Source organism: Aquila chrysaetos, chromosome 5 (genome assembly GCF_900496995.4).
Source record: "Aquila chrysaetos chrysaetos chromosome 5, bAquChr1.4, whole genome shotgun sequence".
Lineage (NCBI taxonomy): Eukaryota > Metazoa > Chordata > Aves > Accipitriformes > Accipitridae > Aquila > Aquila chrysaetos.
Genome location: NC_044008.1, coordinates 62,332,877 through 62,346,761, shown reverse-complemented (window position 1 = coordinate 62,346,761; position 13,885 = coordinate 62,332,877). Strand labels below are relative to the sequence as shown.

At 40.5% G+C, this 13,885-nt stretch overlaps 1 protein-coding gene across 1 annotated transcript in view; it reads right to left on the bottom strand.

Annotated features, from left to right (window-relative positions):
* Window positions 1–498: 498 nt before the first annotated feature.
* The window catches only part of GLP2R (glucagon like peptide 2 receptor), a 46,048-nt gene continuing 32,661 nt past the window's right edge, over window positions 499–13,885 (bottom strand). The window contains exons 10-13 of the mRNA XM_041123750.1: window positions 11,240–11,328; window positions 9,570–9,708; window positions 3,545–3,586; window positions 499–1,357 (exon numbers count right to left, since the gene is read on the bottom strand). Of these exons, the coding sequence (XP_040979684.1) occupies window positions 1,019–1,357; window positions 3,545–3,586; window positions 9,570–9,708; window positions 11,240–11,328 (609 nt within the window). The 3' untranslated portion in view covers window positions 499–1,018. The remainder of the gene's footprint in view (window positions 1,358–3,544; window positions 3,587–9,569; window positions 9,709–11,239; window positions 11,329–13,885) is intronic.

The window sequence follows — 13,885 nt, the reverse complement described above, 5'->3', positions numbered from 1 at the left end:
GTATGCCAATTGACTCATGTTTGCAAGTTTGGAAACTGGCTCGTAGAATATTAAGAAACTTAATTGAATTTCATACGTCTCTGGGTGAGCTGTATGTGACAATTAAAATTTCATCATGGTTCTTGTTAAATGCTGGAAGAAGGATTTCACAATATTCTTTTGGTGCTGTCACAATCCCATGTCATTATCCATTTTGGATCCCCTGGGAGGAAAGTGGAAGCAGCACTTATCACTGATCTATTTTGTCATTTGGGCCACAGCTAAGACAAAGTTACAGATGCATCAAAATGTGTGGCTTGTGTCAAAAGAATAGTGAAAACAAAAATGAGCAAACAAAAATTGTATCAAAACATTTCATTTGGACACTTTCAAAAGAAAACATTTTGTTCTTTCATTTCATAATGACATTTCTGGCACTAAACTTTAAGTGAAGATGCTCAAAAATGCAAGCAAAAGTTTGTTTCTTCCCAAGCCTTTTTTTTTTTTAATATATAAAAATCCTTTTGTTTTGCTTAAACAAAAATTGTCTGGTTTGGCCTGAAACTGTTTTTTTTGAGATGGGGGATGATTCTGGTCTGCTGAGAGAAGAGTCTTCTACACACATATGTCTATTTATGAAACACACCTATGAAAGGGAAAAACAAACAATTTCTCTATTATGTGAGTAGAATGGCAGTCAAGCATGGATAAAGCTACTGGGACACAACATGTGTGTCCAAAGTCTACTCATTTCCAAAGTACATCCTGCTCCCCTGTGTACATCTCTTTCAGTATCAGTTATCTTCCAGACTGGTCAACTCAAAGCATTTTTTGATCCAGCAAACCTCTTCTACCCCAGCCACACAGGTTAGCAACATCCAGATCAACATTTTTCTCAGATTAAGAAAACTGGGACAATTGGGATATTAACTGCTTCCTCCTTGCATTGCACATCCCAGAGATCTGTACAGTCTGGAGGTGAGAGAAGATCTTTCAAAATATGTGGCTTTTGGAAAGTGCTGTCGTAGTGGACATCTTTCTAAATCTCACTTTCTTCAAAGACTTCCTCAGTTGTCTCTCCAGTGGTGACTTCTCCTTCGCTGCTGTCTGACATGCTTGCCCGTGGATGAGACGGGAGAGCACAGCCTGGCTCTGGGCTGAGATCTGTCCTCTGCTGAACTAGCACCTGCTGGAGCCGCATGCCCCAGGGCTCGCTTGCCTCCAGGCACAAGTGGTGTTTGCTGCCGAGGTGCTGTTTTCTTCGTTTCTGTGAACATTTCCTCAGGTATTTTATGTTTTCCCCAAGAAAGCAGGGTTTACAGCCAAACGGGTCTGCCAGCAGGAAGCGGGACCACTGCTTCTGGAGCTCTGCTTTCACCTGGGGGGAGAAGAGAACAGTCTGTCCACAGTGATGTCTTGTGACTACCCTGCAGTCCGCTAGCCCAAATGCTAGCTGTAAACGAGAGGGACCCCGGAAGTGCTGAGCTTCCTGCCCCTTTGGGGTGCACCTCACACCTGGTGAGGTCCTTGTAGGGTAGAAACAAACTTGTTTGCTAAGTTGAAGTTAAGGGTCCACCCTCTTCACTCTAACTTAGGAAAGTTTTTCCTAGCCCCTGAATCTCTGATACACTGTGATCCTAACGCGTATGTGTGGGAGAGCTCAAGTGACTTTCATGTTTACAGTCTGATGAAGTGAGGAGGAGAAAAGCCCAAGGGCTGTGGAAATGAGGACCGTGCAGCTTTGCCGGACTGTTGTGCTTGGGTATCTGGTTTGTTTTGTTAAAGCTTTTTATCTGGCACCCTGCCTTAAATCCTCAGCACTGAGTGTCCTGCTGCCTACATCACCTGAGCCAGTGCTGCAGATGAAGGGCAGGCTCCAGGCCCACACAGAGGCACAGGATGTGCCCTTGCTCTAACCAGCAGGCCCTTTGGCCTGAAAGCTCAGCTGGACCAGGAGATAGAAGGCCAAAAGAGTAACTTTTAACTGCTAATGAGAGGTGCTAGCAGTTCTGTGCCCTTCATAAATGTTAAACAAGTACTCCTGTATTGCAGAAAAATGCCAGCTCTCTTTTTTATTTAAGTAGTTCTGAAATTGCTCCAGGTTTCCTTGTTAAATATTAGGAACATGTGGCCTACCTTTTGTATAAAGCCCATGTTGTTTGTTTCACTGGTGCCTTTAAGAAGGTGTCCAAATTCATGTACCTGTGTCAGTGTAGTGTGTACCATGCCAGCTGGCTGTGCCAGGCTCTTAAGTGCTACTGACACTGGATATGTGTCTTTATTGCAAGTAGTGGAGGTCTGCACCCGGACCAAATATAAGTGAGCTACAGACAGTGAGATTCAACTTAGAAAACATTTAAAATTAAGTGAGATTAATTCCACAGCCTACATAGCATCATTTTCTGAGGTAGCTTGTAGCAAGTCAATAAGGCAAAGGCAGCATGCAGCTGTGATGGTGATGAAGACACTGGGTTGTATGGGCAGGAGCAGAGCCAGTAGATCAAGAGAAGTGATTGTTCTCCTTTGCTCAGTAACTGTTAGACTACCTCTGAATACTGCATCTGATTTTGGGCCCCCAGTACAAACTGTGTTGATAGGCTTGAACTTAGCAGCAGAGATCAGGACTGGAGCACTTGCCCTATCAGGAGAGCTGAGTGAATGGGGCTCATTCACGCTGAAGGCCTAAATACTGCCTCTGAGGAGATCATGGAGGATATGGAGCCAGGCGCTCTACAGAGGTGTTTGGTAGGGACACAAGGGACAGTGATCATAAATTGAAATAAATAGGGGAACTTCTAACAGAATATATGGAAAAGATGTTTCCTCCTGAGTACAGTGAAGCACTGGAACAGAAGACCAGAGAGGTGGTGGAACCTCTGTCCTTGGTGGGGTTCAACGCTCAGCTGGACAAAATCCCAAGCAACTTGATCTGAATTCAGTCTTCACCCTACATTGGGCAGGAGGTTAGCTTTCTCTGCTGTCATCTCCTTGCATAAGAGTCATCACTGATCTGCCTAAATCTGGGCATAGAGCAAACTGAACCCCCAGCTGCTCCTTGAGGCATAGCAGGAGACAGCTTCCAGACAAGGAATCCCCTCACATCAATTTTAGGGATGTCCTGTCAGTGCATGCATGAAATTATTTTTTCAACATGTTGCTGTCTAAGATATTAAAGTACCCCAAATTCAGTTCCTTCACATGGACTTTAGGGTTAAACTAAGAGAGGGTTTAGCCTGGCCAAACATGAAGTCTGGGATTCCAGCTGATTAAAAGAGTGGGGTTTAGGTGGCTGACCATAAGCCTCTACTGGTATTTCAGTCACCCCAGGGTATCCATACCTCCACAGTGCTATAGCCACTCAGGCTTCAGTGGAAACACTTTGCATTTCAATCCCAAATCTGTGAGACGTCTTGCTGTTCTCTTCATAAAAAACAGTTATACCTGTTCAAAAGAATGCACACGTGCTCTCGAATAAGCAGAGCTAATCAGTGTGTTCATCCTTCTTGGTGTCATTGATATACTTTACTAATCAACTAAAAACTTTTCTCATAGCATTGTCTCTTACCTCTCCATTAGCAAAGCAATATAAAACTGCTACAAAAAAACCCTGTAAGAGAAAGACGGTAAGAGGAAAAAGTTAGAGTGTACAGAAAATAACCTGAAGTTTTAGTTTAAAGATGACATTAACGTTAAAGCCATAAGTATAAGCAATGTTTCTTACTTTCCAAAAAGGAAAGTAGCTGCCTGTATGTACTTATTATTGAAGTACCCATTAACTTGTTTCATATGGTGCCTTAGCAAATGTGGGGCACATTTGGTGCAGATGCTGAAGAACAGAGACTATACAACCCAGTTTCATCTTCCATGTTATCTTCATTTTGCTACCACATAATATTTTTTTTCAAACTACTGTGGTTTTACTGTGACTGCTGCTATTTCCAAATATGGTAAAACAAAAAAAAAGCAACTTGGGGTTTCATATTATCCATGTACTTGTTTGAATTTGTGAATGAGACTGCTGAGAAGGATCTCATTTGGGTGTTTTTTAAAAATTAGTGATGTATTAAGTGATTAGTGCTATTTTAAGTCTCAGCTGTATCTTTATGGCTATTTTGAATTGCCATTTTTCCTTTGAAATTGATTTAAATAAACACCTTTTTAAAAAAAATTTAAATCCTAGAGAGGAAACTTGTTTTAAATGAACCACAAAATTACTCTTTCCATTTTCCTCCTCTCTGTCTGTGTTTGATCTCAGATAAAACCAGCTTACATTCATGCACCTCAGCCTAACAGTCTGGCACAGATATGCAGATTTATTACCATTGCTTCAGGAAATGCATTTCTCTGGTATGTCTAAAAACATCTATGACACAAGTTCTGATGAAGAGAATAAATACTGTTGACTATCAGTCCCAAGGCAATGTTCATATCACAAGTAAAAAACTGTCATAACCATATATAATACAGCTGACATAATTCAATTGCTTTCACACTCATACTTTTCCAGAAATGTTTCTGGTTTTCTCAGACAAAAGCTTAAAAATAAATTCACATACACAGCAACTTCAGTATTTTTTATTGTATCTAGCATTAACCGATAGCATTTTGAGCCTACTGTTAATTTTCTAGCAATCTTGAAATGTTTGAAGCCATTAATTCCTTAAGCATATGTGCAGTAAGTATGAAAAAGAACAGTTTATCTGCCACAACAGTGGAAATGGGGGCAGGAGAAATAGCAATCACAACTGCTTTTTCCATGTACTTTGTTTCTACTATATTTCATGCTTTACTTGGGTTATGGTTGCAATATGTAGGTGATTTTGATATGTCATTTATCAATGTAACTTTTAAATAATACTCTGCATCTGAATTATTTCACAGAGATATGCAAAGTCACAAAATGTTGTGTTCATTAGAGTTCATAATAGATGATATTTTATTACCGGGATAAATTTTAGAATAGTAGTTACAGAAGATTCAGAAACCATGGATAGAGGTTCTGATGGATAAATAGAAATTTAATAGCTTAAAAAGCAGCTTTTTATGCAGAACTGCTTCTGCACCTGGAGATAGTTCTCTTTTTCAGGTAGAAAGTCCATTAAAATGTCTCTACTGGGTGGTTTTTTTGTGTTCTGAGCATGAGCTCTAAATTTGGTCTCACAGGCACCACAAGCAGAAATAGGATCAAAACTACACAGTGCTGTTAAGTCCTGTGACTGCTAAGCCTGATGATACCCCCTGCCAGAAATGTAGAAACTGACCAGATTAGGAGAGGACTTTGTGAATACTAGTGGCACCCCTTCGTTGAATGTAAGTTTGTGAATCCCTATGTGAATTTAGTTCACTGCTGCTGCAAGATCAGAACAGGCAGTGACAGGCAGAAACACTAAAATCACACCAGAAGATGGAAAATTCAGTTGATTATTCATGTTTGATGTTCATTTTATATTCTGATTTCTTTAATGCTTCCTGATATTCACTTTTTTTTGCAATACATGGAACTTCATACTTAGAAATCTTTCCCATATGCTGTGACCTCTAAGACATACATTTTTAAAATTATGACAGGAAAAAGAAGAACCAGAAATTCAGAACAAATGTTCATTAGCATAATAACCAAGAGGAAAGAATAGATGCATGTGTAAGCCTCACAACTGTTCTTCAATTCTATTGACAATGGCAACATGATAAATTACTCGTTTAATAACTGGATTTTATTCACCAGAAACCTGTATTTTTCCTGTGGCTAACAGTTTGCATGCAGCAGTGAGCCAAGATCTTTAGATTGCTTCACTTTCTAAAGTAAAGAAGCATCATATCTACAGCAGAACTCATATTTAGAATTTGATTTTGTGCTCCTTGAAAATGTTTGAGTTAAAACCTCCAGAGGAGATTCCAGAGGTAATTGTTTTTAACAGAACAGTTTAACTGCTTTTTAAAACTACTGAGAAGATTTACAGACTAAACAAATGTAGTTGTGTACAGTTTACATGCTTTTTTGCTAATCCCTTCACAAATAATGCTGTAGCTAAAAAAGAGAATCTGCAATAAACATTGTCTAAGATCTTTGAGTATTTTGAAAAGAAGTTTTGCTTCTAAAGCGTGCCATGTAGCTGAGCGTGTGCATGTTCCTTTAAAAGGAATGAAGTTTGTGTTTTCTAGCAGGGATGAGTCTATATCAGATTTCTTTGTACAAGCCAGCAAATAAAATTTTCACTTAAAATGATTCTGCGTTTCTTAAAATAACATCTAGTGACTGCAACCTCTCCAAGTAAGGATATGTCTAACTGAGGAACATGTAACTCAACACCATGTCAGCAGTCCCCCTTAGGGTGGTGGCTCTGCATGAACTCCCTTCTGCCTGCCTGGACATTTCTCCCCTCAAGCTGTAGTGGAAATTTTTAATTGGAGTCTCAATAACAGTGTCAAAGCACTGATGCATACATACACCAGAGCACTGGTGCATACAGACAGGTTAAAAACAAGGATCACCATAAATTGTGGGAAAAGTGCAATAATGCTTTGATGAATTTACGTCTCAGACTGTAGAAGAGGGCAGACGTATGTCGAAGTAGTGAGTTAGTGAGTAGTAAGGACTTCTAGCCAGAGATATTACTGGGTACCTCATTAAAGAAAGGAGACCTGGAAACTGCTGTCCTGTCTCATCAAGAAGGTCAAGGCAGGAAGATAAGGGTAAAGGACAACTTTGCTAAGCAGGTAGTTTAACAGGAGTACTACCTGTAAGAGTTATTACTCAGCAACTTCAGAACACAGATTGAAGCAGACAGCAGTGCTTTGTGCCTGCAGAATGACTGGCGTGTCCAGTTCTTAAACTTTGTAAACTGGAGAGTAAATAGTTACAGTGAAACACGTGTATACTTGTGCATAAGCAGCTATCTGAAAATCACCATTTAGCTTCAGTAACAGCTTGCTGTGGAATTTGGACTATTTAGGATTGACCATCGTAATGGTCTGTGGCTCCTTCACACCTTCATACGTGCAGCCAAGATATGAGGGCACAGACCTGCCAGAGCTGCACTCTCATTCTGTCACTACCTCAAGTTTCTGCCTACTTACACACTACTAAGGCAGGGTGACCGAAGGGGAGTCAAGTGCATAAACATATAGGTGAGAAACTTCTTTTCCACCTGCAGATGCTAGTCCATCTATCTGTTCCACCCAAGTGAGTGCTCTGACAAGTTTTCTCTTAGCTCTAGAAATTTGTTCATGAGTACAGTACTTTTTGTGAGTGCACATGTAGGAGGCCATAGTGTCACTTTGCAGATATGGTGAATGAGCACATCCTTTAGGGGAATGGAGACCAATGATTACCAGGAGGAAAACCAGCTCCCTGTAGAGATACGGGAGTAGGTATGAGACACAGGTTTACAGGTCTTGACCTTGCCAGACTTAAATCTCAGGAACCATGGGAGGAAAATGTGGAGATGAACTTTTTATTGCTGGGAAAGAATACCAGAAGTCCTTTAACCAGTAGGAACATGGCAAATAGAAGAATTTAAGGGTTAGGAAACTATATTCAGTGGGGACCTAAATGCTGTGACCCAAGGTTGAATACTCAGGCCTACACAAGTGCAATTTTTCTCAAGTGTCAAGCTCCTCTATATACTGAATAGTGTGGATGATGGGGCACTGGGCACCTAGACTAGGACTCACAATAGCCCAGTAACTGGAAGCTGAAATGCAAAGCAACAAAGAAAAAAAATGACAAAGCAGAAAATGCAACTGCTTCAGTTATTCCTTGCATGAACTTAGGCACCTGTGTTAAGGACCCAGCTATAGTCAGTGGGTCAATGCACTTTTCTTCAAAGGAGGAGAAGCTGGCTGTTGTGATATATCCCATATTTTCCTCAACAAGCTGGAAGTATGAGAAATACCTAGTGCCTTACCACAGGCACAGCCATGCCTTAAAGTAGTCACCCAGCTACCAGCCTCTCTGGGTAGAGGTATATCTGTACCTTCTCTTGAATCAAGACAGGTTAATATCGACTACTGCAATGTCTCATGAGGCCATGAGTGGAAGTAAAGGATGAGTAAGGCAAGTGCTGAGATGTTCTACTCCCTGCTCCTCTGATTACTTTAATTTTCTGTTACCTTTTTAAATCTACAGTTATTTAATGTAAATGGTATTATCACTCAGGGGCAGGTGCTGAGGCCTCAAAGCGTCCCTTTCCCAGCCAGCTGCTCTAACCACTAAGCCACAGATTTAAATTCTCTTTCATCCTCCTTCCTCTCAATTCATTTTGCATCTTTGGTTGCTGGCTTACACAGCTTTGTTTGGGCACTTCCCTGGAACAGGTTAAACCATCTCCTAGCTGGGGCCTGTGTTGTCTCCATTTCCCAAAACAGTGCACTAACCAGGGGCCTAGTGTGAAAAAGTGGAGTTTTTTACTCGTGCCTTCTCACCGAATTCATGGTGGATTTCTATGTTTCACTTCTGATGCATTAAGTACTTTGTTAAATTTATACTTAAACCCATGAAAGAGACAGAAGCCCCAAACTGAAATCCTCAAAAGGGCATCTCAGATGACATCTTTGATACCTATATATGAATTATGGAGACCTGAAGTATATAGGTGTGATTTTGGTATAAAAAATGTCTTTGAGTTTTTCTCTAGGCTTGCATGGAAGTACCTCTGTTGCAACTGCTGAACAGCACACAACTGAGGTGAGTCATGGCCCTGACTAAGTTTTTGTACAAGATGTGTCTTCAGTGCACTTGCTCGAGGGCATTAGTCTGGTTGGTGTACCCAGAGTGTGTCCTCTAGGCTGGAACCACACACAAAGCAGTTCTTGTTTATCCTTCACATGCTTCTCCTCACAACAAATGTTTTAATTCTGCTTGTTGTTCTCACAGTATTCAGACCTGCATCTCCTTTCATCAAAATTCCCCAAATGCCATGTAGTCTACATTCAACTCCTTTTGGAAAAAGTCCTAAAAGGTAAGGACTGCCCCACAGGCCCACTGTGTCAGTGATGTATCAGTCATGAACTGACTGCACCAACTACCCAAGCTAAAGTGAAGCTGATCCTTGTATCTCCTGGTACAGAGCCTTGATTGGTTTTTGTTTGTACAGTGGCACGACAACAAGGTCACCGTGGTGTGTTTGAAGTATGCTGGACGTGTACTATGCACTGAAAAAGATGAGTCCAGAACCAACTCTTTCCTCAGTGTGACTGCAAAGTCAACAGATCACCTGAAAATCTTATTTTAAAAAGCCATCCAGTGCTTCATAGGAATTAACTTATGTGAAACACATATTTTGAATAGACCACTTTAATCTTGTTTTCAGAACAGGGTTCTGTGACGAACTGTCACCCAGTACCAGAGAACACAGGACACACTGTTTCTGAAGAAGTCAGACTCCTTTTTTGTTCTTTGAGACTACCATATTTTGAATATGCAGTTTGTGAATGTTTTATCTTGTCACTGTAGTGGTGTATTTAAAGACATTATAGGTTGGAGCATAATATTAAGTAAGAATATTGTATATCTGTGGTATCTATAGGTAAGCAACATATATATGTGGATCTATGACCCCTAAAACCAGTACTTGCAAAACAGTACTTACATGAAATGAGCTCATTGTCAGCTGAATGAAAACTCTTATATGTCTTGAAAGTCCTTCCACCTGTTCATCAGTGATGAAGGTAAATATAAATTCATGGATCCCCAACAATGGAATCAGCACAAGTGTAGATCTTGCCAATCTTAAAAAGAAAATGTGTGATTCTAGTATTTTTTCAACATCCTTGGTGCAAAAATCAAAAATTCAGCTACAGAGAAATCATTCCAGAAATATTCCCTTAATATTCTGACTCTGGAATGGACAAATTTTCAGATACGAATTTTGGAACACACTATCAGAAAAGTCTGACAGGAGGAAATCTTGGCTTTGGGTTTAAGGTGAAAAGTTAGGGACAAGAAATTGAGCAGGAAGGCCACTATCATCAAACTTATGCTGCTAGGTAACAGAAAAATATTTACATAGCTAAATATGAGTGATCTCTTAACAGGATTCTTAGACTTCCTATCACTGCTGAAAACTCTATGTAGCTGCATAGAAATTTTCTGCAGTACTGTCAGCAGTTGTCTACTTTTTAAAAGATACAACCAGAATAATTTTTATGGAAGACAATCTTCTTTAACAAGTCTGGGAACATGTTTGCATGGATGAAAGAAGACATCTCAAAAGAAAGTGAGTTCTGAGGAAGACTTGCAATGTGAGTAATAGCTTGAATCTTTGAAAGTTTAGCAAAATTATAAGCAGTAGAAAAGAGAATATAACACAAAACATTAGCCAGTGTTAAATACAGGCACTGCTGTCTTTGACTATCATCACAACAATCTTCTTATAGCAATCTGGAGAATATAGCTGAGATCTTTTGGACCTTGAATGTTGAAGGAAAATGGAAACACGCTTCTTGTTAGGGATTTAATACAGTTCTGTTAGACAATAAAATAATTCATCTTAGTAAGGCAGGACTGTAGTAGCAGACAGGGATTCACAATGCTTTGATTAAAGATACTAAGAACTGGAAAGAACTGGGATGTAGAAAGCAGTTAACAAATCCTCAGGTTTCCATTGATTTTAGTGCAGTTTTCACTGCACATTTAGCTCCTTGCAGAGCAGCCTGCCCTTGCTGTTCCCACAAAGTGGGAAGATGTTTCTGCAAAGGCCAACTCCAGCACTTTACGTATGACATGATGTACCATTAAGACTCTGGCCAAGAGACCCCACACCAGGGCCTGGAAGACTGCAGGCTAAGAATAGTTTTCTGATTTGGGTTTACAAGAAGACCAGGGACATTCTTGAGTCAACAGTGTCTGTGTCTGTGAAAAAGGCGGATCATAAATGCTAATGTCACTTATGAATGTCCCACAAATCTTCTACACCTTCTTTTCTTTTGGGGACCTTTTGTCACACTCAAGGAAAAAATGTGTCACAGCAGTAGAGGCCACAGCTGTACAGTGAGGATTCCTGAGAGCAGTGATCTTACCACATTGCAAATCCTTGAGAAAATGCCCATAATACTCAGCACACAGGCACTGACCTGCCTTTACCTCTCAGATAAGAAAATGTGGAGCCTGTTTCCCCAGATGGCTTTTCTATAGCATACTCTGAGTATCTGTTACACCTGGTGGTGGTAGGTAAATGTATAATCTGCAAGGGCACACTGGCAGCCTTCTGATGTGAGAAAAAAAGAAAGGGCTAGGACTTCTTTTTTATTTATTACATACCTGTATTTGTAGTCATGAAAGCTCATTTGCTGAGCTTTTAGTTTGGAAATCAGCATCCTGAGAATTTTTAGGAAGATGCCAAAGTTAACCTTGAAAGAAAATATATATGGGTTACTTACAATAAATGCTATGACATTACTCATATAGCTATTAAAGAAATGCAAAATTGATATTAAACTCTTGTAAAACCTGTCACCAAATAAGCAGAATGCAGTTGTGATCAGGTCGGAGAAGAAGCAGGTTATTACCACAGCTCCAGCAGAGAGCACAGAGCAGCAGTGACAGACTGCTGGTATGAACTCTCTTCAAATTAGGCAGTTAACAGAGTTTATACACCTTTAGGCCACACAACTCTTCACCAAACTATGACAGGTAAGCAGGATGTGGTAAAAACCAGCAGTGATTACAATTCTTCAGATAAAGAGGCTCTAGACAGCCAGACAAGGAAGCCCTGGGCATTCTTTTATGAATAATTCACTCCTTTGTTAATTAAATTGTGCTGACTTGGCCAAGACCAATCTGCAAATATTTCTTTTCTGAGGCCTGCAAATGCCTATGAGTTGTTAACTATTTCACTTCCACAAACCAAAAGCACTATGCAAAAAAGCTATTTAGGTTGCAAAGTTGAGAAACAGCATTGCTTTATTCAGCCTGATTTACGTACACATTATAATACATGACCTTCCAGTACAAAATTACATTCTAATTTTAACACGGAACACTGCTTCCTGATTTTGAGGATGAACAATTATTCAGGACTACTTTTCCTGTCTTCTTTTGATGTGTAGGTATTACTGCTGGAACCCTAGTTCTTGTTCTGTGTAAAGAATCAAACACTTTTCATGCTGTTCTCAAATGTGCACAGATGTATCTTTAAAACATCACAGGGTGATAAGTGGATATTATTCCTTTAAAAAAAACTCCCAAACCAAAAAAAAACCAACTAAAGCATAGGTACATGGAGGTACAAAGTGTAAGATCTCACCAGTCAGAGGTGCTTTGATTTGATTTTGCAGAGCAATTAGCATCAAGATTATGTTACTGAGAGTATCATACTTGTTACTGTAGCTGCAACTGGAAGTGCTCAACCCTTACCCCATTGGCTGTCTGGACATTCAGAAATCAAAAACCAGAAGACAGTAGCCAGTTGTGATATTTTGCCTAGCATTGTGTATGAACTTCGGGACAGAGAGAGAGTTGGAAAGCAATTTTCTGAGGCAGCATTGAATTACCTTAAGCTCAGGATCATCCTTTTTCCTCATGAAGCACTCTCTTGTCATTTACACATCTCTGTTACCAAAGAGCATGTCTTGCAGACTGTACTCTCCTGTTTTATTCTGCAGCAATAGTTCATCTTGTGGTCATCTCTTTGGACAAGTTAGGGGAGATATAGATGTGCACATGCACAAGAGGGAGTGAGTTACCTTTAAATGGATGACTCTACTGGTCTTTCCTAACTTTTAGAATTTGACTTCTCCTTTTACTATAATTTTTTGGTTTTACAAATACAAAGAATTCATCATAGTCAACACTGTAAGATTCTTCAAAAGTAGAGCTAGTGAACATTTTCCATCCAAACTTACTTTTGTCTGGAACATTTGGTTTATTCTAAAAATGATTTTCCATTATGAACTTCTGCTTTTCACAGAAAACACTAAAACCTCATTGAAAATGACTGATATAAGATTGAAATATTTTTACTCTTGATGTTTCATAGAAAAGACAGAATTTTCACTAGAACATGGAAGCTAAATCACAAAACTCACAGAATGGTTAAGGTTGGCAAGGACCTCTGGAGGTCACCTTGTCCAACCCTCCTGCTCAAGCAGGGCCACCTAGAGCAGGTTTGCCAGGACCATGTGCAGATGGCTTTTGAATAACTCCAAGGATGGAGATTCCACAACCTCTCCAGGCAATCTGTGCCAGTGCTTGGTCACCCTCACAGTGAAAAAGCATTTCCTGATATTCAGAGGAAACCTCCTGTTTCAGTTTGTGCCCATTGCGTCTGGTCCTGTCACTGGGCACCACTGAAAAGAGCCTGACTCCATCCTCTTTGCACCCTCCCTTCAGGTATTCATGTGCATTGATGAGATCCCCTTGAGCCTTTCCTTCTCCAGGCTGAACAGTCCTGGCTCTCTCAGCCTTTCCTCATGGGAGACATGCTCCAGTCCCTTAATCATCCTTGTGGCCCTTTGCTGGTCTCTCCCCAGTATGTCTATGTCTTTCTTGTATTGTAAAGCCTAGAAATGGACGCAGCACTCTAGGTGTGGCCTCACCAGTGCTGAGCAGAAGGGAAGGATCACCTCTCTCGACCTGCTGGCAATGCTTTGCCTAAGGCAGCCCAGGATACCATTCACCTTCTTTCCTCCACAAGGGCATGTTGTTGGCTTATGGTCAACTTGGTGTTCGCCAGGACCCCCAGGTCCTTTTCTGCAAGGCTGCTTTCCAGCTGGGCAGACCCCAGCATATACTGGCGCCTGGGATTGTACCTCCTCAGCTGCAGGACTTTTCACTGTTCCATGTTGAAATTCATGAGGTTCCTGTCAGCTCATTTCTCCAGTCTGGAAAGGTCATTCTGGATGGCAGCACAACCCTCTGGCATGTCAGCCACTCCAAGTTTGGTGTCACCTGCAAACTTGCTGAGGG